General features: G+C 41.8%; 1 protein-coding gene across 2 annotated transcripts in view; it reads right to left on the reverse strand.

Annotated features, from left to right (window-relative positions):
• Positions 1 to 24,447, reverse strand: part of LOC129710771 (E3 ubiquitin-protein ligase RNF43) — a 175,623-nt gene that overhangs the window by 40,121 nt on the left and 111,055 nt on the right. For both annotated transcript variants that reach the window (XM_055658008.1, XM_055658007.1), the window contains exon 2: positions 19,509 to 19,631. In XM_055658008.1, coding sequence (XP_055513983.1) covers positions 19,509 to 19,631 — 123 coding nt within the window. The remainder of the gene's footprint in view (positions 1 to 19,508; positions 19,632 to 24,447) is intronic.

Here is a 24,447-nt window from a genome sequence, read left to right on the forward strand (position 1 = left end):
AATGTAGTTTTCCATTTGTTTTGTGTTCAGTGCCTGGCTGATTTAAGTAAAAAAGGAGATGGAAGGTACAAAGCATTTGTTTAAATTAAACTTGGAATAGGTCTAGATTTGGCGTTCAGTGAACAATATGGATCACATCTTTCACATGAGTTGGGGGATTATACTGTTTTCACATGTCAGTTCCTGGTTTTGAGATACCTCTATGGTGTTCATATCAGTGTTTGCCTACACGTAAAAAGGCAGAGATTCTCCACCCCTCCCCACACAACTCTCTTCACGGCGGCTCTTAAGCTGCAACCCATGAACTTCTTCTGGTCAAAGTATGGAATGCTTCAAAGACAAGATAAAAGGGAGATAAATATCGCAAGTAAAACTCTCTCTGAAGATTGCGTGCTCCATCCCTTGGACGTGAACTTGAGGAACAAGAGATGCTACATTTAATCCGGAAATGGATGAGCCACAAAGGGGAGTAGTCTGCACATTGCCCCACAGCGACTACGTTAAACAAATGGCTTTTGAATAAATTCCTGAATTCTAACAGAAATAAAAGGGCAGGATCAGGCAAGTCAGGGAGTGGAAAAAAAACAAAAGAATTCTTTGAAAGGATTTCAAAAGTGACATGATTTAACGGTTCTACTGAAGCTGAATGAAAGGAATTAAGCCGAAAAAACTGCATAAAAACCACATTCATGGAGGTGCGAGGAATTTGATTTAATACCTCAACTCTGTTGTAATAAAAAAAGATGTTTTAACTTTGGAAGAACTAATTTGCAAGACAGTCTGCAGTAATCTGTACTAAGCATGTAATCAGAATGTTCCATTCTCTCTCCAACTCTCTTCTTCATTACACTAACTCTCTTTGAAAAAGATGATAACATTGGCTGTCTCCATGCCTTACCACATTCACTTGCATCTCAAGCGACTGGTGTCTGCATGATCTGGTAGTTTCTAAATTGGGTCTGGAAAGCAGTCAGAGTGAAAACAGGATTCTTTATTCTATCACTTTCTTCACATGGTTTCCTGCTGGGAATAAAATGAGCTCTCGGCAGGCGCAAGCTTCACTCAGCACTTCACTAACTGGAGCAATGTTTACTGTTTATTCCAATTGTTCCAGAGCATATACAAAGCTTTATGCAGAGACAAATGCAAAATTAATTCTCCTGCCCGTTTCCTCTTCCCTTTACCCCCACTTCAAAGATTAAGCCAAATTTTCCTAACAAGAGTCTATGCTTCAAACATCCCCTAAGAATACATCATCCATGTATCCACAACCTTCAATATATGTACATTCCTTTCTTGTGTTTCTCTACACATTACATCATTTTAAATTGATAACTCTCTCATTCCTAACTCTCCAGCCAAACAAAATGGCCGAACCTGTTCCTGTGTTAAAAGGAGGTTGTTGGACTGACAATAAATTTTCACGAATTGGCTCAAGCAACAGCTGTCTGTCTGAAGAAGGGTTTCGGCCCGAAACGTCGCCTATTTCCTTCGCTCCATAGATGCTGCTGCACCCGATGAGTTTCTCCAGCATTTTTGTGTACCAGCTATCTGTAGATGTCTGTGGTCTGCTGTCTCTCTCTTTGAAAGATATGAAACTATCCAGTGGTTACATTGTCAAGGCTAACTCACAGTAAGCCGAGTGGAGACAGATAATATGCATTAACCAGTGCCGGGCAATTTCTGTATTTTGCTAGCCATCCTCTACAAGCAGAAGGCAAACTCCCTTACCAGTGAAGCACATTGACAAAAGATGCTACCATGGATGATAACACTGCAAATTAGATTACCAGAAGAAGTGCAGTCTTTGAATGATTCTGGCTTTGATGTTCTTCAAAGATCAAGCACAGAAATCCTCCAATTTGCATGGCCACATAGTGTAATGCCGTGCTAATGAAAGCACAACTAAGACTGCCAATTGAGCACTTCTAAAGAAGTGATTCTATAGAGAGCTAGCAAAAGGCAAATAGCCAAGAGATGGGCAATCTACTTGATGGCAACAATTAAACTCTGCATTCAGATTGCTCAAGATTGCATGGGGTAAGGGAATATTGTCAATTAGTCTATATTAAATATTCCAAAGCTAAAAGGAATATTTCTCAATTTTGCCTAAGGGCTTAGCAGCACAGGCTCTGTGCAAAGTATGGGAGAAGATTTCAAACCAAAATTGGATATTTAGCCAAAAACAGGTTCCTCAAAATTCCCAAGATGTATTAAAACAATGGCCATCTCCATAGATGACACATAACCTAATCCTGGTTCTATCTGCCAAAAAAATACAGACACTAAATGACGTCTCAGCATGTAGGCAGTGGTTGAGTAGGATGGGAGCGCAGGAGGATGAGGAGTGTATAAAATCATGAGATGAATAGATCGGGTAGATGCACAATCTCTTACCCAGAGTAGGTGAATCAAGGACCAGAGGATATAGGTTTAAAGTGAAGGGGAAAAGATTTAATAGGAATCTGAGGGGTAACTTTTTCACACAAAGTGTGGTGGCTGTATGGAACAAGTTGCCAGAGGAGGCAGTTGAGATAGGGACTATCCCAACATTTAAGCAGCATTGAGACAGGTACATGGATAGGACAGGTTAGGAGGGATATGGATCAAATTTGGGCAGGTAGGACTAGTGTACCTGGGACATGTTGGCCGGTGTGGGCAAGTGGGGCCGAAGGGCCTGTTTTAATACCCTATCACTCTGACTCTATGACATGTAGCTTGAATTTCCCAATCTTCTATCATTTTACTAAATACAAGGTTTTAATTGGGTGCATGGTGAAACCAAAATGTATAAAAATACCATTTATTAAAATCTGACAATGTGCACTTTAATAACATGTGCTTTTTTTTGTTACAAATCTCAAATTGTGGAGTATAGAGGCAAATAATTAAATGATGGGGCTTTGTCCCAAACAATATGAAGGGCACTGTATCAGAGTGTTGGCAAGAGCAAAGTATGGATGAGAGAAGCCAACATCCAAAGCATACCACCTCATCTGTGAAACACAGTGGTGTGGTGTTATGGCCTGGGCATATATGGCTGCTGAAGGAATTGCCTCACTTATCTTCATTGATGATACAACTGCTGATGGTAGAAGTATAATGGCCTTTATTGATATCTGACAATGTGCATTTTAACCACATGTGATTTTTTTTTCTATTACAAATCTCAAATTGTGGAGTACAGAGGCAAATAAATAAACGATGAGTCTTTGTCCCAAACATTATGGAGGGCAATGTATATCTATCTACATCACCATCTATATCTCTTGTTTCCCTTTCCTCTGATTCTCAGTCTGAAGAAGGGTCTCAACCCTAAATGTCACCTATTCCTTTTCTCCAGAGATGCTGTCTGACCCGTTGAGTTACTCCAGCTTTTTGTGTCTACGTTCGTTTTAATCCAGCGTCTGCAGTTCCTCCCATCACATCTATCCAACTGGCCTCTTCAAAGTACCATTAATTTTCCTAAAACTCATCATCTTTTAGCAAACCAATCTTCCATTAATCTGGGCATTTAAAAAAAAAAATTCTGATTAACAGTATCTTTTCCTTTGGACTTTTAAGAGTTTGTGAGCAACTTATATTTTTGGTCCACGGCTTCTCCCACATGCCATTGACTACTCTCCGGTTCAATAACACCAACTGCTCCTTGACAACTTGGTCTCCATCCTATACCCTCTGCGTCTCCCTCTCTGTAACTTGTCTTAAAACACACTGGGGTTTTCATTTTTCCAGTTCTGATGATATATATTTGACCCAAACTGCTGACTGTTTCTCTTCTTCCATTTGCTGCTCAGCCTCCTGAGCACTTCCAGCAGTCGCCGTTTTTGTTTTGGCACAAACTACGTCCTGGTTTAATGAGGTTTTGACATCTGATTAGAGGTTATTTAATTATTCCTACACCAATTATTTTGAGAGGTATAGCCATTAATTGTTTCATATGTTCTTCAAGTACAATAACATTCTGCCTTTTGTAATAACTAATCCAAATTGCTCATATGATATCTGATATCCTCTCCTCTTTCCCATTCAGCTTTCCTCATGTGTCAGTATTCCTTTGCTTTCTAATTTCTATACTTTATAATGCCTCTCAAAGTCTTTATATTATTTTTACTGATAGCAGCTAAACTTGTTCATTTTTATTTGTTAACCTTTCTTTACATCCTAACATGGCATATTCTATATCTCTTATGAGAATCATCAATTGCTAGTTCTACTATTATCAAGTGCCTTGCATATATGTTATAGTTTAATGCCTATTATCCATCCCACCTTAGGATTCCATGCACGGCTATTTTAAATTATTGCAATATATTTTGTTTGCATCACATGTTAACTATTTCCACACCAACTTTTCACCCCAACTCACAATCACCTCAATGGATTTTGACTTTTCTCAGGCCTGCATCCCAATTGTGACCTTTGTTATCCTTCTAATTGCAAATATTCATGCTGTACTCATTACTGTCCAAACTTTTTCTACATTACATCCGTTAAATGAGGTAGTTCTTTATAGAGTCTTCATCAACGGGATGGTAGTGGAGAGTGTCTTGGGTATGCACAACTCTTCAGAGCATTGTGGATGTAGTGCAGTCCATCACACAGACTACACCTCTCCCCTCCCTCCCCCCCCCATTGACTCCATCTACACTGTTATGCTACAATACTGAGAATTATAAACCTATCCTGGAAAGCAATTGTCCCTATTTATTCCCCTGGGCACAAACATTTGGCCCCAGTAACCATGCAGAGTAACAAATTAACCAACCCTATCCTTTGCCATTATATATTGTGCTATTATTATCCATTGTAGGGATGGTATTTAAATATATACCGGAAAACACTAAAGATCATGAATGCATCAGTGTCTAGAGTTGAATATTGAAGGGCTCAGAAGATTGAACCAAACCTAATGTGGCATCTGGGACTCTGATCCCAGGGTACCTTGTTCCATGGGCCCAGCATTGGGCAAGTCCTGGGGACCATGTCCAACATTGAGCAACCCCCTTTCAGATAGTGGAGGAATAGAAGTTGAATTTATATCTCAAATCTGAATCTGGACCTTCTTACAGTATTCTTCCCTGTCCGCATGCATTTTACACCAGATGATATCAAGGGCATTAGTCCAGTCAAAGTAGTGCTTTCACCCACCACTAATTGGAAAATAATTTATTCTATCGCAGTACATTCCAGTATGGTCCTCTAAACACCATACTAAAAGTCCTAAAAAATCCTAGCATGGGAAAGTGGTGTAATTTGCATAATATGCAAATTAGCTTCCGCCATTAGAGAACACTCATGATCTAATCAATCAGTCAATCAATCAATCAACCTTTATTTTCATCTTGCAAAGCAACAGTTGTATAGTGCAAAATGAGAAGACGTTTCCCAGAGAATACCAGAGCATCGCACATAAAATTTAATTATTTAGCACATAAATAAAACCAATAAAAACAATCCAGTCCCTGATAAAAACAATATGAATAGTTAAAAAGTGCAGGTAAAACACAGCAACATTAAAATACAAGTAAAAACAGTCATAAATTGTCCAGGGCAGCTGATTTACGTGGCCAGTGTCATTTGAAATATAAGCAGCAATTCAAGTATTCAAAACCATGTTTTCATGATCTGTGAAAATGACGAACATATTCACAGGTTAATATTATGAGTTTAACTTGCATGATTTAGCTTTTTCCAATCAAAGAAAATAAAAATTGTCTGATATCTTTGCATCCATGTGTCTGATACAAAAATGGCATCTAAACATAAAGTCATAAAGATTGCAAGCATGAAAAATTGGATAAAGCAGCAAGAAATAATCCCTGGAATATTTAAGGTGGTGTCACCCAATCAAGATGTGAATAGCCATATTTTACATTCGTTTTTACAACTATAACTTGGCTAGTGTTCTTCGTGAAATTGCAGGCAACATCACGCTGCAGCACTACTGTCATCTCTCTCCACCCGAGATGAATTTCCACAACTTAGAGCTTTACACACTACACACATCTACGTGCAGTCAATGGAATACTCTAGCAGGTGCATCTTCTGGTACTGCACCCCGTCTTGCAGTTACACCTGAATATCTTGGTCAACTTCTCTGGTGCAGCGGGGAGATGTGGCTGTACTGGCATTAATTGACGATCAGTGATCGTCCATCCCCATTCTTCTGGTTTCAACTGTCCTGTCGTCTCTTTCCAGGTCTGAATGAAAGTATACTCGCAGACTATGATACTATGTAGCAGCAAATGTTGGCGGCAATGTTTGAGGCTCCACGAATGTGTTGCTTTTTGCCATCTTCTCACAGAAACGCTTGTACCGCAGAGCATCCATACCATCACCCATCTTGCCATTAAAGACGTAGATTAGGGCTTTCTCTCCTGCATCAATGATATCTTTCTTTGCAGCACCCTCTTTTACAAACAGGTCGGCAGCTTGCTGGAAATCAACATTGTTCTGGACTTGCTTTAGGGCTTCTGCTTTGCCTACACCAAAAACTCTTGATGTTGTATCACATCCAAGCAATGCATGTACGAAGAGTAGTCTGGAACAGATTTTCTTTCCCAAGATCCTCATTGTCTTCTTTATGTCCCATACCTTGTGCTTTTTGGTGTTGGCTTGAAATTACTATGACACGTTATGCAGGATACCAACCTTCAAAAGGCTTCAAGTGCTCTATAACCCTCTAGTAGTCTTCTTGAGCCGAAATATTTTAATAAGATTTGATGACAATTTCTTTTAGGCTAAATTATAGTGAAGATAGCTAAAAGGTTGTTTGAATGCTAATAAAGGCTATTTCTTGAATGAACTGTGGAGTACCACGGCTACCAGTTAGACAAGTTGCCTGGTTCATGAATTTTTGAAATAAATTATGAAATATGAATTTCATCTAATGGCGGAAGCTAATTTGCATATTATGCAAATTATACCAGTTTCCCATGGTAGGATTTTTTTTAGGACTTTTAGTAGGGCATTTAGAGGACCACATTGGAATGTACTGCAATAGAATCAATTATTTTGCAACCACCTCAAATTTGCTAGATTGACTGGACAATATCTCCTATAAAGGAACTTCAGCTGCACGGGGACTTCTGGGAATTGTAGACTCGTCTATGTCTATGGCTATAGCAGTAAGAGTGGCAAGATGGCGAGTGAGAACAAGTGTTCTTGGAGCTGATGGATCTATCTCCTAGGTTGACTGGAGACCATAACTCACATATCCATGACTGAATGGCAGACCAGGAAGTCAGAAAGCAAGGTGGCAAATTAATGAACAAAATTCCACTAAAAGTTAATAATTCCTCTTCCTAGAGTTCTCCTGTCCAATAATTAACCTTCAAAGGATATCAATTATTTAAGATCTCCAAAAAGGGAGTTATATGAAAGGAAATCTCTCTTCTTTCTTGAGGGAGATCATATGTACATAAACCTCATAGTTGTTTGTTGCTATATGTCCATTAAGTGCTCCATTTCTTCAAAATACAACAGTAATTCTACTTCAACAGTACGCAATTGGATCGATGCACTCTGGACCTTTCAGAGATACCAGAGAATTTAAAAGCAAATCTTTTCTTTCTCACAAGTGCTGCATAATTCTGTTTGATTTAGATCCCTCCTGTTTCCCGGATTTTGCATTAAAATTACTGCCATTACCTTTGTACTGTGGAGAATTGTAACCAACCCCAGGTCACTAATTTAAGGTGTGTTCAGTAAATTCCCCATCCCATTCTAAGTAGTCAAGTATTTATTCTCCTAGCCAATAAAGCAATGGAAACAAAACAAATATAAAAGCCCCTTAAACACATGACATCCCAAGTTAATAAAACTGACACAATATAGACAGAAAACAGATTACACTTACTAATTGAGCGCAGTATCAGTGAACTAATCTGGGCACATAATCCATATCCCTCCATAGTCATATGCCTATTGAAAAGTCACAAATGCCACTATTCTATCAGCCTTGCCCCTGCCCCAGCAACATGTTCCAGGCACTCGCCACCCTCTGTGTAAAAAATACTTTCCCCACACATCTCCTTCAAACTTCGCCTCTCTCATCTTAAAGCTATGACCGCTAATATTTGAGTTTTCCATCTTGGGAAAAATGTTCTGGCTGTCTACCCTTTCAATGCCTCTCATAATTTATATATGTTATATCAGGTCTCTCCATAACCACCAGCATTCCAAAGAAAACAATCCAAGTACGTCCAAACTCTCCCTGTAGCTAACACCCCCTAATCCAGGCATCATCCTCTGCACTCTTTCCAAGAGGAAACGGGTAATGGGCGACCTGAACTCCAAATGTAGCCTAACCAAAGTCCTATAAAGCTGCATCATGATTTCCTCACACTCATACTCAATGTCAATGCAATGCATTCCGCTTCTAGCGAGTCCCAGCCCGGCACCACAGTCAGCACCTGAAATGCAACCAATGAACGCAAGCATATCACATGCCTTCTTTACCACACTGGATGCTTGATTGTCAGGGATGTTCTTGGTGGCCCCAAGAGTATGTTTCCATGCTGGGTGACTCTGTGATAACATCTGAAAGAGTCTAGTGTTGTACCACCAATGACACATCTGGAAGAAATGTCACATCTAATGGTGGATCACTGCACTAATATCAGCATCCTTGCTGAAGCCAATGTCACCAACACTGACCATGATTCTCATGCACTAACTCTGCTGCGCCTTATCTACAAATATTGTGGCATGGTGGCGCAATGGTAGAGTTACTGCCTTACAGCGCCAGAGACTCACGTTTGATCCTGACTGTGGGTGCTGTCTGTATGGAGTTTGTACGTTCTCCCCGTGACCTGTGTGGGTTTTCTCCGAGATCTTTGGTTTCATCTCACTCTCCAAAGATGTACAGGTTTGTAGGTTGGCTTGGTATAAATGTAAATTGTCCTTAGTGTGTGTAGGATAGTAGAGACCTTGAAAATAGGTACAGGGGTAGGCCATTCAGCCCTTCTAGCCAGCACCGCCATTCAATATGATCATGTACCCTGTTCCTGCTTTCTCCCCATATCCCTTGATTCCTTAGAGCTATATCTAACTCTTTTGAAAACATCCAATGAATTGGCCTCCACTGCCTTCTGCGGCAGAGAATTCCTCAGATTCACAACTCTCTGGGTGAAAGTGTTAATGTGCGGGGATCTCTGGTCGGTGCGGACTTTGTGAGCCCAAGCGCCTGGTTCTGTACTGTATCTCTAAACTAAACTAAATACCAGATTGTCAACTCCATAACCTCTGCTTCCAGCTTAGAGATCCTGTGATGGCCATAAAAAAATTGCTATAAAGACTAGCTGAAAGAGCATGTCAATAAACAGATATAGACATCTCAAGCTGGGAGAAGCAAATAATTTACTGGCCTCAACAGTGCCACGTCCTCTATCAGGTAGTCCCTTGCATTGAGAAATGCACAAAAATGTTTGCAACTTCTGTGGGTGGGTTTGCAGTTCCAGAATTGGATTTCCGAGTCATCTCTGGACCCATATGTAAATGGTGGACATAATGGGGGAAAGGATGGATCACTGCGGCTGTCCACTGCATGAAAGCTCGAATGTTGAAGGTGCGATTAAAGGTTAATCTGAAATGCCATCTGCCTTGTTAAATGGGTACAAAAGATACTGTGGAATTATTTATGTCGCAAGGAAGTTGTCCACTATCCGAGCTAATATTCTACTCACAATGAACACCTAATCAAATGAATTGGCAAATAGCACTTGGTGCTGGCAGGAGCTTGCTTTGTGAAAACTGCTGGTTGCATTTTCTACATCACAACAGCAACTACTCTTGAAAGTACTTTTGTTGGGTGTAGCAAGCTTTGGGATTTTGCTACGTCATGAAAGGAGCTGCATAAACACAAGTTTTTATTTCCTTTAATGACCCGATGCGAGTCAACGCATGCTGGAGCTGCATTTGCTGAGGTCATTCATGTGCATTCAGGCAACAGCAAAGGGCACTAAACAAGGCCCTGACAGTCGCTGCAGCGCACCTACATGGGACGTTGTTGTCATGGAGACCAAGCAAAGCTGGCTGCAAACGACAAGGAGGTAGACACATAAAAGCTCTTCTGTGCAACATTCACTGTTTTGCCTTAACTTTCCCCTGCTGACTATAGTGCCGGGCTGGGGCGCGCTAGAAGAGGAATGCGCTGCGCTGAAAGCTGAAAGGCTCTCCTCGCAAATAACAAATCTCACACAGTTTAGAACACGTCCCGTATGGCTCCTGAAAGGGAGTCTGATGCAGCTGCTGCCGCCTTCTTCTTGAACTGTGTGAGAAACTCTGTGTAATTAGGCTATTGTATGGTGCAGAGTCTGGGTGGGGCTTGTTGAGGATTCTTTAATCTTCACGACTGTGACACATTTGCAGTGGGAGAGCTGAGCTTCACTGCCAGCCAGCGCCGCGGCAGTAGGGGGTGGAATGGGGTGGTGCGGGGTTGGGCTCGGTGACAGCTGCTGAGTTTTCAAGCTTCTTTAAATGGAGACCTATGGCCTTCCTGTACCCCTACGTGACCTGCCTAGTAAACACCAGGCCTGTTTTCCTTGGCAGCACATCAGTCATTGCTTTCCCGCTCACTTGCTAACTCCACAGGCTTCTCTGGTATTGTGTAGTCGCTAAAGCGACCCGCTGCTTTCTTTTGCCGGTTAAGCTCATGGACTATGGACCCTTTTGAAGATGGTAGATGGCAAGATGTGCCTGCTGTAAACACACAGCAGAACGTTCTGCCCTTAGAAAATCTGCAACACCCCCCCCCCCCCCCCCCCTCTCCCAGGACATCTGCTTCAGTGAATACGTGCAAGGTGACAACCAGGACTTGGTGCTGGATAGACCTGGGAGATAGAAGTGGAGGGTGGGAGATAGGAGGTAATTTGGGTGGGGTGAGGGTGGAGCCATTGTACCCTTTGAGTGGGGGAAGGTGGAGGTTCCTGATCCTGCAGCATCATTGTCATCATCATCGTTGAAAACATCAACGGGCACGGTGCCTTACAATGATATGTACGACAGTGATCGCAACTTCTACTGAAGTGTGGATGGCCGTTGGCTCGCTAGGAGCTCATCCGCCCTTTGACAGGTCTTGTTTTTGGTCCTGCTGGGGATCCACAGCCCCCTCCTCTCCTGGCAAACCAGGTGGGGGAGACGGTTTAGTCGCCGACTATCTGACCATGGAGCAGGTAGCACGGGATTACATAGTAATGTAATGGTTGGGATTTTAGGCATTAAGGGCCCACAGACCCATCACAGGGTACTGGGAGAGAGGGTGCTGCTAACATCACGCAGTACCTGGCAGCCAAGCGCAAGAGGTTTCCAGGAAAGACTCAGATGTTCTGACATTATTTGCTCTCCTAATTGCAGGTTTCAGGCCTCGGAGCTGGAGAGGCGGTTTGGAAGGGGGTGGGGGAGGTGGGAGGGAGGCGATGCAGGAGGAAGATGATCTGCAATCAGGGTGAGGTCCAAAGAGGGCAAGTGGCAGAGGTCAGGGGAGAGAGGGGAAGCAGGTGAGTCGAGCGAGAGAGGGAGCATTTTAGAGAAAGGTAGTAGGAGGAGGCAGGGGGGAGCTGAGAGGGAGGATGACTGATGAAGGGAGGGAATTGGGGGAAGCCTGATATAGATCAAAATGCAGGATAGGCCACTGAAGGAGGGACGGGGTCAGGTGTGATCTGTGAGAGGGATATCGAGAAAGAAGATCTGCTGTCTGACCTGTATCAGCTTCGAATTAGTGTATGCCAAGTCTGAGAAACGGGGATTAGACTTCAGACACCTTGGACCAAGACCTAACTCTATCATAATAGTGTGGTAGTTTAGTTTAGTTGGGAGATACAGTACGGAAACAGGCCTTTTGGCCCACCGAGTCCATGCAGACGATCGATCACTCGTACATTAGTTCTATCCTGCATATTAGGGACAATTTACAGAGCCAATTAACTTACAAACCTGCAAGTTTTTGGAATGTGGGAGGAAGCTGGAGCACCTGGAGAAAACCCACACAGTCACATGGAGAAGGTACAAACTCCATACGCACAATACCTGTAGTCAGGATTAAACCCAGTTCTGCTGTAGTGCAGCAGCTCTACCACTGTGCCACCCCAAGCTGGCGTCAAACACATTAAACTAATTTTAACAGACCACAAGTTTCACCCAAGTTTGAGGTTTACTCCGCAAGTAGATACCCACAAAGTAATTTATAGAACTTTAAGCTGAAACTAAACTAGTAACCACAGTCTAGCTTCTGCATTTAATGGAAACAAGGTCATTGGATTCCCTTAGGGGAAAAAAACTTTCCAAATCCTACATGTTAACACAGTGAGGTAGATTGGAAGGCACCACAAAAAGGCAGCAGCTCTGAAGGTCATGGCATGTAGATATGGACAGGAAAGCTCGCATGGGGACATTTGGTCTCTGTTATATTTCTTCACATATTTGTGAATAACTTGTGTGTGTGTGTGTGTGTGTGTGTGTGTGTATGTGGATGTGTGTGGTATGACTATTACATCTGTGGTTAACATGAAGATTGACAAAGTTGTTGATTATGTGGAAGGAAGTTTTAGACCGCAGAGTGAAATCGATGTGTTGGCAAAGTGAGTTGAAACAAAACCCTCCAAAAAAAGAGAAATGGAGTTTAACCCGCAAATTTGGGGCGATGGAATTTAGGAGCACCAATGAGGCAGGACATGCACCATGTGGTAGTGTCTCAGGGAGTATTGAGCAATAGAGTACGTCCAATAATGCATGGGGTGGTTGACAACGATGACAGGAAGACATTTGGGCACCGTCCTTCATTAATTGTGGCATTAAATCCAGAATTAAGATGACACAAATTACTGGAGTAACTCACCGGGTCAAACAGCATCTCTGGAGGACAAGGATAGACGTAGTTTCAGGTTGAGAACTTATTTCAGGCTGATTGTGGTGGTGCGGGGGTGGGAAAAACTGGAAGAAATTTGGGGGCAGGACAAAGTCTGGCAAGTAATAGATGGAGTTATGGTCACCAAGGCATAGGAAGGTCATGATAGTGCAGAGGTGATTCACTAAAATATTGTCTGGAATGAGAAGCCAATTAACCCATAAACCGGTACGTCTTTGGAGTGTGGGAGGAAACCGGAGCACCCGGAGAAAACCCATGTGGCCATGTGAGAACATACAAACTCCATACGGACAGCATCCGTGGCCAGGATCGAACCCGGGTCTCTGGTGCTGTAAGGCAGCAACCATACCGCTGAGCCGCTGTGCTGCCGACTATTAAAACAGTACTAAATTGTATCAGGAAGGATGACTCATCCACTCACTAAATTACATGGCGTTAGATGAATGAAAAAAAAGAGTAATTGGACAGCGATTTGGAGTAGAGGAACAGTAGGAAAACGTCTGGAATAAATATTCTGAACAGTCGGGGAGGATCTGCGTTCGTAGAGTAAAAGACACCCAAATGTTGATGCTGACAAACCAGCTGAACGTTTCTCTGCCTAAATGACCTCCCGTTACAACTGATGACCAATGCGGAGTGATTGGGAGTTGCAAAAGGATGGTCCATTATGATGCCAATCAGGCAAGGTTCGCTTCCGCAATCCTGATGGCACTTGCTGTGGATCAGTTTTCCTTCCCGTCTAAATAAACATTGAAACACACCTTTTAAAGGAGCAGATATCTGTGGAACTCACTCTAAACTGATCAGGGATAAATTGAACTGAAATTGGAAAATAAAAGAAGAGCAATAATTAATTTTGCTCATTCTTTCCAAAAGTGACATGGAATAAAAACAGTGTTCTTGGTGGGAGGCTAGTGCTATCAGTACTTATCGCACCATACTATTCCTTCACTACTACATCACCCATTCCTTTTCTCCAGAGATGCTGCCTGTCCCACTGAGTCCCTCCAGCACTGTGTGTCTATGTTCCTTACAGATCTTTGGACTTACCTTGTATGCCTGGAAGCACTTGATTCTTAAAAAATGGATTTTCGCTATAGAAGCATTAACTAAAAAATAAACATTCTGTCACGATTCATCGAGAGTAAATGATAGGTTTGCATTTTTGACACTTTGATTTAGTCAGAACTAATCAAGGCAAGGTGCTAATGTAAAAGCAAATCTTCAACTATTTGTGATGCAGCTTTGCCTTTTCATTGCTTGTATGAACAAACATTTCAACAGAATACACGCAATCTTCTATCATCCTATAGGCTTGTTCTTCTCCTAAATCTCCAATAACCTATAATTATATCCCTTGGCTTCAAAAGCGAGATTAATAGCCAAGTTCTCCCAGACAAACAATTAATGGCCAAGATCAGGCTGGATTTGCTTCTTGCTCTAGTCTGCTGCATGGAGTTCTGGGTACCAGCACGTGTCGAGTGAGCATGAACAGGTAGACTGCAGGGGTCAGTTAGCTAGTCACCTGACATGTTTCAATAGATAGCAATGGACGGCCTTTTACGAGTGTTGCCTTTGTGCAAGTGGATCCACTTTCATTCTGAACCTATTCCGCTCTCAGTTCAGATCTGCCAAAAGATTAATGTAATTTTTACCATCTGACTCACCAAAGCTGGTACATCAGTTTCTTCCCTAGTCTTCTTCCTGTTGCACCTTTCTGATCACAGCAATATATAAAAATAACATTATGTCAATTACCTACATTGTTGCCCATAGTGAATGTCCAGCTGAATATGATGCTAAATTAACCAATCTCATCTGTCCGCACATGATCCATACCCATGCGCCAACTAAAAGGCACTATCCCACCTGCCTCCACCATCGCCAATGGCAGTGCATTCCATGCACCCACCACGCTGTGTTCAGAAAAATGCCCCACACATCTCATTTCATCTTTTTTCCCCCTGCAATATGTCTGTAGCTTTATTTTTTGGATAACAATATGTACATCTATGATGCTCAAAGTTAAATGAAGCTATTATATTCAGCTGTAATCTTCAAACTGCATAGAACAGTCTGTTTAGTCCGTCCATCTCATTATGCTGTCTGCTTGCACTGGTACCTCAAGGGGACTTCACCCCTCCCATTGGAACGGAGCTTTCGCATTTTTCAGCTTGAAATTGTGCAATCTGGTGCATACTGTAGCGAGTTTAACTTACACCTGAATGCAATATTTATGCTTTAAATTGGATTAGCTATGAATAAGGTTAGGCTAAATGACATTCCTAATTACATTCCACAGTAGAGCCAGGCTCTGATCAACAGGTGCAGCACATGAATGATCTTGGTGTATTCATGTATGGAAATCAGATTATAATCAATCACTTGGCCCATGTTGACCAACCTGGGTCTCACTGCACACCTGGTACTACTCCTGATCCTGACTCCATTTGCATACCTTCTCTCATTCATGACTCTGAGTCCAGCCTTACACCTGGCCCCCTATTGACCTTGATCATAGCTGCTTACCTGCTTAGGTTCACAGTGCTGAACACTCCCATTGTCCCAGCTTTGACTGCACACCTAGTACTATTCCAGACTTTGACTCTGGATGCACACTTGACCTTGCTCCCAGCCCCTCTACACTGACAATATATCTGGCCCACACATAAAACCCCATATCTGACCCCCTGGACTTAACCTATTACGTTCAAGTCCACAGGTGCTTATCTAATGTGGTAATCTTTTATGTGTAACAAAATTTGCTACATCCATTGACTTCCTGTTATCCAACATGCTAGTTATTTTGTCAAATAAGTCATCAATTGATTGAACACAATTTATCATCCATAAAATTATACTCACTCATTCAGCTGTATGCATTCTGTTACCATTTCCTTTATTTTCTTAACAAACTGTCCTGAAGTCATTTTCACCCCCAATATTTTCAGAATTTTGCTGTCACCCTCTCAGCTGGGACTTTTCCGAAATGCAAAGTCCAATAACAATATATATTTAAGCAATAATATTCTATATATTGTGATCTTGAGAGTATATAACATATTCTGTGGTATTCATAACACAACAATGTTAAAAATAACTTTGTTTTGATTGCACCTACCAACATGCATACATTATTATATTACAGTTAATATGCACCAAGGGCAAATGTGTTTTCCAATGCTCTCCATTCCCAATTACTTTTACATTGAAGTGATTGAAATCCAAGTGAAGTTTAAATGGCATCAGACAAATAAAACCTCCAGAATGGATGATATTCATTATGTGGTTGGTTCGGGTCAGTATCAGTACAATTACTGTATTAAACTTTGAATCTTCAGATGTCCTGGTTCAAGCTAAAATTAAGACAAATAATACCTCCTCACACATTCCCATGCAAGTATCTCTGTCACTCCTTTAAATGTGCCCCTTCTTTGAACAAGCTCTTAAACATCGCATTTTTGACTGATTAAAAATATGAAGGGTACCCATGAATTGAAAGACACACATATATATGCAGACACACACACACACACACGTATAGACATTGTTGTGAGGCAAATTAAACTTTTACACTACTCATAATTTACTTAACTTTATTTAAGCTTTAAGCAACTAATTTCTGTAATACATAAACTCAGAAACACCTGGCAAATGTGGCTGATTCCATAGGCCTTTTGCCGCCTGAAAAACCCCGCATATACGCACACTCTGGAAGAGCCCCGCACATGCACCCACCTCATTCTCCCCTCCTATTTATAAGTTGAGGCGGTCAGGAGGTTTAGTATATCTTGATGACCGTCGCAGCACTGGAGCTTCAGGAGATAATGGTGTTTCAATAGCTGGTGGTACATACATTGCTTGGTCATCAACTTCACTCATATTGTAATTTAGATTTACAATTTTAGAATGTCTTATAAAAGTTTCCAGACTAAGAATATTAATTGATGACACTGATGTTATTAACAGCCTCATTTAATGTTAGATTTTTAGAATGTACAACATCTAAAAACCGTTGTACATTTTCATCATGTTCAGCTTGGTCTTTTCCTGCAATAGTTATATTATCAAGATAAGGGAAAGTATCTTTAAGGTGTTCTTATTCAACAAGTTTGTCCATCTCTCTCTGAAAAACAGCTACGCCATTAGTTATACCAAAAGGAACTCTGCGATAGTGGTATAATTTCCCATTTGCTTCAAACGCAGTGTATTTCTTCTCTGATTCTTTCAAAGGAATTTGGTAGTAAGCACTTTTTAGGTCAAAAGTAGAGAATATATTATACTTAGCTAATGTATTGATAATCTCTTCTATACGAGGTAATGGATATGCATCAAGCTGGTTCATAGTTTGTGAGTAATCAATGCAGAGTTTCTTTCTGTCTCTCCAAGGGGTCCATAACCATGACAACTTGTGCCCTCCAAGGGGAAGAGCTGGGTTCTACGATACCTTCTCATAAAACATTAGTTACTTCTGTGTTGATAAAGTTCCTATCATCTTTACTAAAATGTCTTGATTTTGTAGCAATTGGCTTGCACTTAGAGAATAAATTGGTGAATAATGAAGGACATTCAACAGATGCAGCAGAAAAAACACACAATACTAGTGGCTTTGACAATACAAGATCAGGCATAGTTCCTTCATCTGTGCAGTTTCTGAAAATCATGACCTAGAATTATATCGCTACACAAATTTTTCAAAATACAGGTGCACAACCTTTTATCCGAAAGCCTTGGGACCAGACACTTCTCGGATTTTGGGTAAAAGGACCCAGGCATCCGTTCCCTCCACTGGACCTCTCCCTCCCTCCCTTCCCTTCTTCTCTCCCTTCTCTCCTTCTCCCATCAGGCTCCGCCAAACAAACACACACACATACACAGCATGTCCAGCAGATCCTTCATCTCTCTTTTCCCTTCTCTCCCCTCCCTTTGCCGAAACCCTTCCTCTGATAGGGGGGGACTGATAGGGCAGTCTGTGGAATGGTTTCAGCCTGAAGTGTTACCTATTTCCTTCGCTCCATAGATGCTGCTGCACCCGCAGAGTTTCTCCAGCATTTTTGTGAATCCCTAGACCTAGTTCAGTGAGCGTCCACCAAGGGTCACCTGGAGAGGTGAGCGCGGAATCTCTCCGGGCGACCCTCGGTGGATGCTCACTGTACTAGGTCTAGGGATTCCTACTCTCCCGGACAATATACCCTCCCTTTTTTCCAGGACCGAAAATGTCCGATTTTCGGAGCTTTTCGGTTTCCGGAATTTCGGATAAAAGGTTGTGCACCTGTACCAAGACATACAGATTTATATCTAGTTTTGTTCAGAATTAGGTCCTCAATACAAGATCCAATAATTTGAGTGTTGAGTGTTGTCAAAGCCATCGAGATTTCTCTATTTGAAGGAAATATAGTTAGATTTAGTCGAGACACAACTTGTTCCCTTATAAAACTTTCTGAACTACCAGAATCAAGTAGTACATTAAGCGTATGGCCATTGATGGATACCGTTGTAGCTGCATGAGACAAGCTCTGAGGAAATGCAGCTGTAATTGCACGTAAAGAAGGCATATACACGGCAGCAGTCACACTTTTAGTAGTTGCTTTCGACTTGCATACGCTAGAATAATGTCCCTTCTTGCCACAACTATTACAAGTTGCCTCACGAGCAAGGCATCTCTCTTATGAATATTACCCCCTGCAAAAGTATCACTTCCTTTTTGAATAATTATGCAGCAAGGGCACGTTTATCAGTAGAAATTGTTTCAGCTTGCTCCATTTTAGTACTCGAGTGAGATTCTTTTGTAGTAGTTGCAGCAGAATACACATTAGATGAGCCATAAGCATCTGAATTTTTCTGCGCCAAGTCTAATGAGTAAGCTTGATTGTAAGCTGACTGTAAATCCAAGGTTTTTGTTTTCTAATAGTCTCGGTCGTATGAAAGGCGATGCCAAACCATTGATAAAAGAGTCTCGAATAACTTCCTGTCGATATTGATCAGCCGTAACTGCTTTGAAGACACAGTCTTTACTAAGTCTTTGAAGTTCTTGTAAAAATTCATCAAGTGACTCACCAGGTTTTTGTTTCCGAGTAGCAAGGAGGTGTAGAGCGAATATCACGTTGGGTGTCTTAACGAAGAGTCTGCTTAGTACATCAATAGCAGAATCATAAGTTGTACATTCCTCTATGTAATCATATATATCAGAAGAGACGAAGCTTATTAATGTCCTGCAGTCTGGTGCATCATTGCCACACTCATCAAAGAAGTTATTTAGTATACAAAGCCAGTGCTTCCAATCCTTTGCAGCAGTAGGTGAGTTGGGATCCAGATCCAAGCGTTGTGGTTTCAATAGTTCCTCCATCCCGATGTCACACTGCTTAACCTCCGGGAATGAATTGCTTAAATTGTTGTGAGGCAAATGAAACTTTTGCACTACTCATAATTTACTTAACGTTATTTAAGCTTTAAGCAACTCATTTCTGTAATACATAAACTCAGAAACACCAGGCAAACATGGCTGATTCCGCAGGCCTTTCCCGCCCGATAAACCCCGCATATGTGCACACTCTGGAAAAGCCCCGCATATACGCACATGCACCCACTTCAGACATTTATCTATATACAGTATATGTGTACATGTACAGAGATCTCCTACCTTTTCGAAGAGCGAGAGACAAGGATGTGGATCTCGATCAGGTCTCTCCAATTTGATCATACTGACAAAATCATATTCCTGTTGCTCATCTTCACTGGTGTTACACAGCCACAGAGGGTGAAACTGCCAAACAAAGCAATAAGCACTTAGCAAACTGTAGGTAATGCACACACGCCCAAAAAGAGACTGCACAGATGGGGTAGATAACTGCAGTCTGCAACTCATTCATTAACAAGAACAAAAGATTTACACCTTATGCCTGTACTCGTACCATAAACAAATTCTCGTGGTACAGAAATCAAGGCAAGGCAAATATGCTGCAAGAAAACACACTGAAGTGAGGAAATGTGCAGTTTTTAAAATTAAGTGGAATCACCACAAAAGCAATGCAGAATTCACAAATTGTAAATGATATTTCATTACAATCTACTACTTGTCCTTTCCCGTATATCTCACTTTATTTCAACTTGATGTCTGCTTTTTTGTAGCCTATTTAGAATCAGAATCAATCAAAATTGTTTGTTGTCATTTGAACATAAGTTCAAACGAAATTACGTTTCTGCTGTCATAACAAACAAATATTTAAATTATTTAATATTTCTGCTTTTTGTTGGTTCCACCTTGCTCAGAACTCAAATTCCAGAGCTCCTGCTGAATTATTCCACTCTGCAAGTTAATTGCTCAAGTCCTCTGCAGTCTTCACTGATAACATCCAATCTCCTACAAGGATCGCATAGACAGTTCTCAATGTTAGAGATACGAGACCATGGGAAATCACCAAGACTCTTAAACAGTCATCAGTACAGGATGTTAAAAAGTGAAAAGAAGTGAGACACATTTACAATGGAGAAATTAAAAGAATATGTTTACGAAGGAACTGCAGATGCTGGAAAATCGAAGGAGAAACTCAGCGGGTGCAGCAGCATCTACGGAGCGAAGGTAATTGGCAACATTTCGGAATAACATGTTATTCATGAGTATCTATTTCAAAATCTCAGAGCTAAAGAATGATAGATTGTCTTTAAAACAGTGATACATTGTGTTTCTCTGTAGATTGTCACCTTGTCGTGGTGGAGAAGCTTGTGTGGACCTGAGGTCCTGAGAGCGATGCCGTCTGGAGCTATGCTCCTGGTAGGGCCACCCTTGGTGGTACGGTCGAGGGGGAGGTCTCTGACAAAGAGCAATGCAACCAAGACCTCAGTGGATGGAACAGGCGGAGGACGATGGCTGACCTTAGTGGAGCGTCACAACAGCTGGGAAGGCGGATGAAGGCTGCAGCAGAAAAGGGTCTCCGGTCATCTTGGACTCCGTGCCACTGACAATAGACAATAGGTGCAGGAGTAGGCCATTCGGCCCTTCGAAAACCAGCACTGCCATTCAATGTGATCATGGCTGATCATCCACAATCAGTACCCCGTTCCTGCCTTCTCTCCATATCCCTTACCTCCGCTATCCCTAAAAGCTCTATCTAATTATCTCTTGAAAGCATCCAGAGAACCAGCCTCCACTGCCCTCTGAGGCAGAGAATTCTACTCACAACTCTGTGTGAAAAGGTTTTTCCTCATCTCCGTTCTAAATGGCTTACCACTTTTCCTTAAACTATGGCCCCTGGATCATGGCTCCCCCAACATTGGGAACATATTTCCTGCCACTGGATTCTGACCCAGATCTGTCAAGTACTGTGGGATGGCTGTCTGTGCACCACTCTCCCTACGTTAAACAACGTCACGCACAGGCGTCCACCATGTAGGGAATAGCACCCTGGAGACACCCATGGTTAGCTATGACCGAAGGGGGCCTAAGATTGTATTTGAAATAGTGATAGAAGTGCAATTCAGAATGGGACTGCTTTGCTTCTGATCTGAAATTTGGCCACAGGACATTTCAATCACACAGGCTTGAATTGATTGCTGATGGCAAGGTACTCTCCGTTTAAATGAAACTATTGGCCTATCTTTTACGCAAGCTCCTCCAAGCAAAATGGAGCAGTTCTGTCCAGAGCCTGGATGTAAACTCAATAAAACTACTAATTTGCATCCATGCAGAACCAGTGATGGTCACTACTTTGGTTTAAAAAAAAAATCACATTTTGAATTCAAATGCAAACATACTATGATGCAGATACAAATGAACTGTTGTCTCTAAATAAGCTGTCCATTTCATCATGTTCACATCTTGAGAGCCTGGGTTTCTTAAGGATGAGTACCCAATGTTTTGATTGGGCCTTAGAAAGCCAGTGTCTTGCATTCATGTAACTCCAGCATTGCCCACTATCCTACAAATTACAAACCCAGATAATGTGCCGTATGCAAGATTATTCTGCAAAGCAAACTGTGGCTTGCAATCGAATGGTGAAGCTGAACGTACTTCAGATGCAGGCTGCAGATGGCTTAACAGTAGCAGAGTGGGGATTTGGCTGCAGGCTACTGACTTGTCCCATGCACTAATAACATGGCAGATTGGCTGATCCAATCCAGGTGCAGATAGGCGAGGAGAAAGGACCATGCTGCTCAGAATAGGAAGGTGTCTGAAGCACTGGGTGCCTTTATCTCTATAGTGTTGAGGGTTTATTTCGAGAAAGTGAAACATTAATCCTGAATCAATCTGAAGGATCCTGGCCCAAAACGTCACCTATACATTCCCTCCACAGATGTTGCATGACTTGCTGAGTTACTCCAGCATTTTGTATTTCAGTCAAGATCCTATCACCTGCAGTTACAAGTGTCTTATATACAGCTCTTCAATTGCTTTCATGTCAATTTAATTCACCTTTTGGCCTTAATGGTTATAAGAAAAATGGCCTACTAGGCTGTTGCCACCTAAGCAACCAGGATAGGACATACTTGCTAATACCAGGACAGGGATTGCCCAATATAAGCAGGGTGCAGACTTCCTACCAACACTCGCATACCTGGTGGCCCACACTTGGTCCGATTTGCAAAGTTGTCTACCAGTGCTGGCCTTTCAACCTGACCTATTCATGCTGCCTGTCCCGCTGAGTTATTCCAGCATTTTGTGTCTACCTTCAATTCAAACCAGCATCTGCAGTTCTTTCTTACACTGTTCATGCTTTATACATCCATCTGTGCAATAAAATTCTCAGTTGTTTCCCTGTACCCTGCATGCACTTCAGAAAATCCATCACTCCCAGGCAGGGGAAGTTCCAAAACAGAAATGGTCAGCACAGTGGTACAGCATCAGAGCTGCTGCCTCACAGCGCCAGAGACCCAGATTCGATCCTGACTGTAATGGGATAGCATAGAACTAACTACTGTATATTCGATGCGGTCGATGGTTGGCATGCACTCAGTGGGCCAAAGAACCTTAATCCGCACTGTATCTCTAAACTTTAACATCCAGATGAAACTGTAGAACTAGACAGGACAGCTAAGAACCAACAGTAATACCAGACAGCCTTTAGTAAATCAGCAAGAGACATCAGTTATCACCAGTGTTAAAGGGGGAAAACGCTTCAGATAGAGAGCCCTGTACCTGGGAACAACCAACATTTTCTATGAAGATAACAATGCATTGAGCTCCTCCCCATGGTAGAAGAGGTCTACATGAGGTGAGGTGATGGAGGGAGGATCCAGTTTACCAATTATGTAGCAATTTGGGCCAATTACGGTAGCAATTATGAAAGCAAGTTTTGGAATTTGGGAAAGGGCAAGTTTTCTGATTGGAAACACAAATCTCTACAGCAGAAAGAAAAAGCTTTCTGCAATGGGAACTGCAACCAATGGTGAAGATACAAGTTATTCCTGATTGGCCAACAGAACTAATTTGGTCATTTGGTGGCAGAATCCAAGAAGAATGGATAGCGATTATGATGAAGATTCAGATTCAGATTCAATTTTTAATTGTTATTGTCAGTGTACAGTACAGAGGGAAGCATTTGCAACCAATGTAGCATGATGGATAAAATAATAAGTGTCAGTACCGAGGTATAAGGTTTAGTAAGTGAACTAATTTGTTCCTCGATTTGGTGGCAACGGAGAGAATCCAAGTAAAGAATGGATAGGTTGGAGTGAGAGCAGTCCTTGGCGACTGAGCGCCCTCCTTAATAAGTCCTTAAAAACCTCCATGCACAATTAATATATATGCTCAGAAATATATCTGTGTAATGAGCCAACTGATTTCCAGAGGCCAGAGGCTTGGACATAGTCCACACCACAACACTTTTCTAACAGTCTTGTGCAAAATTCCTCAGACTCATTTGATATCCTGCCTTCCATTATGTAATATTCCATGACACACTTGATCTTTCACTTTTATCCTGATGCAGCACTGTGCTTTCTTAATCAGGAAGAACTGAAGGTTGGCTCACATATTTCACAACCGTCTGTAACTTCTGGGCTTTGTCAATGGTTGGCATAGCATGGTGGATTTGATTTGAAGCAAAGCCCAAACCCATCATGAAATATCCATTCAAGAAGTCCACCAAATCATGAATGGATTATCATCCTATTGTCTTCATTGACAACCAAATTTCAGATGAAATTCCATCGCGGTCTTTCTGTAGCCACCATCATCTTCTCCTTGAATCTCTCACCCTCTCTTGACCAGGAATCCACTAACCTCCTGCTTCAGCGACCAACCTCTATGACCAAGAATCCATCACTCTCTTTTTGGAACGAGGCCACTTTGTCTGTACTGGCTCCTTTTTCATATTCAGCCAGCTGTTACCGCAGTAACGCTGGAAACGTGTTTAAGGCAATGATGAAAACTTCTGAAGTTTTATTGACTGTGAAATTCAAACTCCTTTTTTGTTCTCACCAGCCTTGCACTTCATTGAATTTCATCCATGGAGACGAGATGTTCCAGCTGGCATCTGTTTCAGTTGCAGAAGAATTGTATACAAATGGGGCTTTGTACCCAGACCTCTCCGTTCTCACCATAAGGCAATCTTCAAACACCACGGCACCCAGGCTGCATTGCT

This window comes from Leucoraja erinacea, chromosome 28, assembly GCF_028641065.1.
Source record: "Leucoraja erinacea ecotype New England chromosome 28, Leri_hhj_1, whole genome shotgun sequence".
In the NCBI taxonomy this organism is placed as follows: Eukaryota; Metazoa; Chordata; class Chondrichthyes; order Rajiformes; family Rajidae; genus Leucoraja; species Leucoraja erinaceus.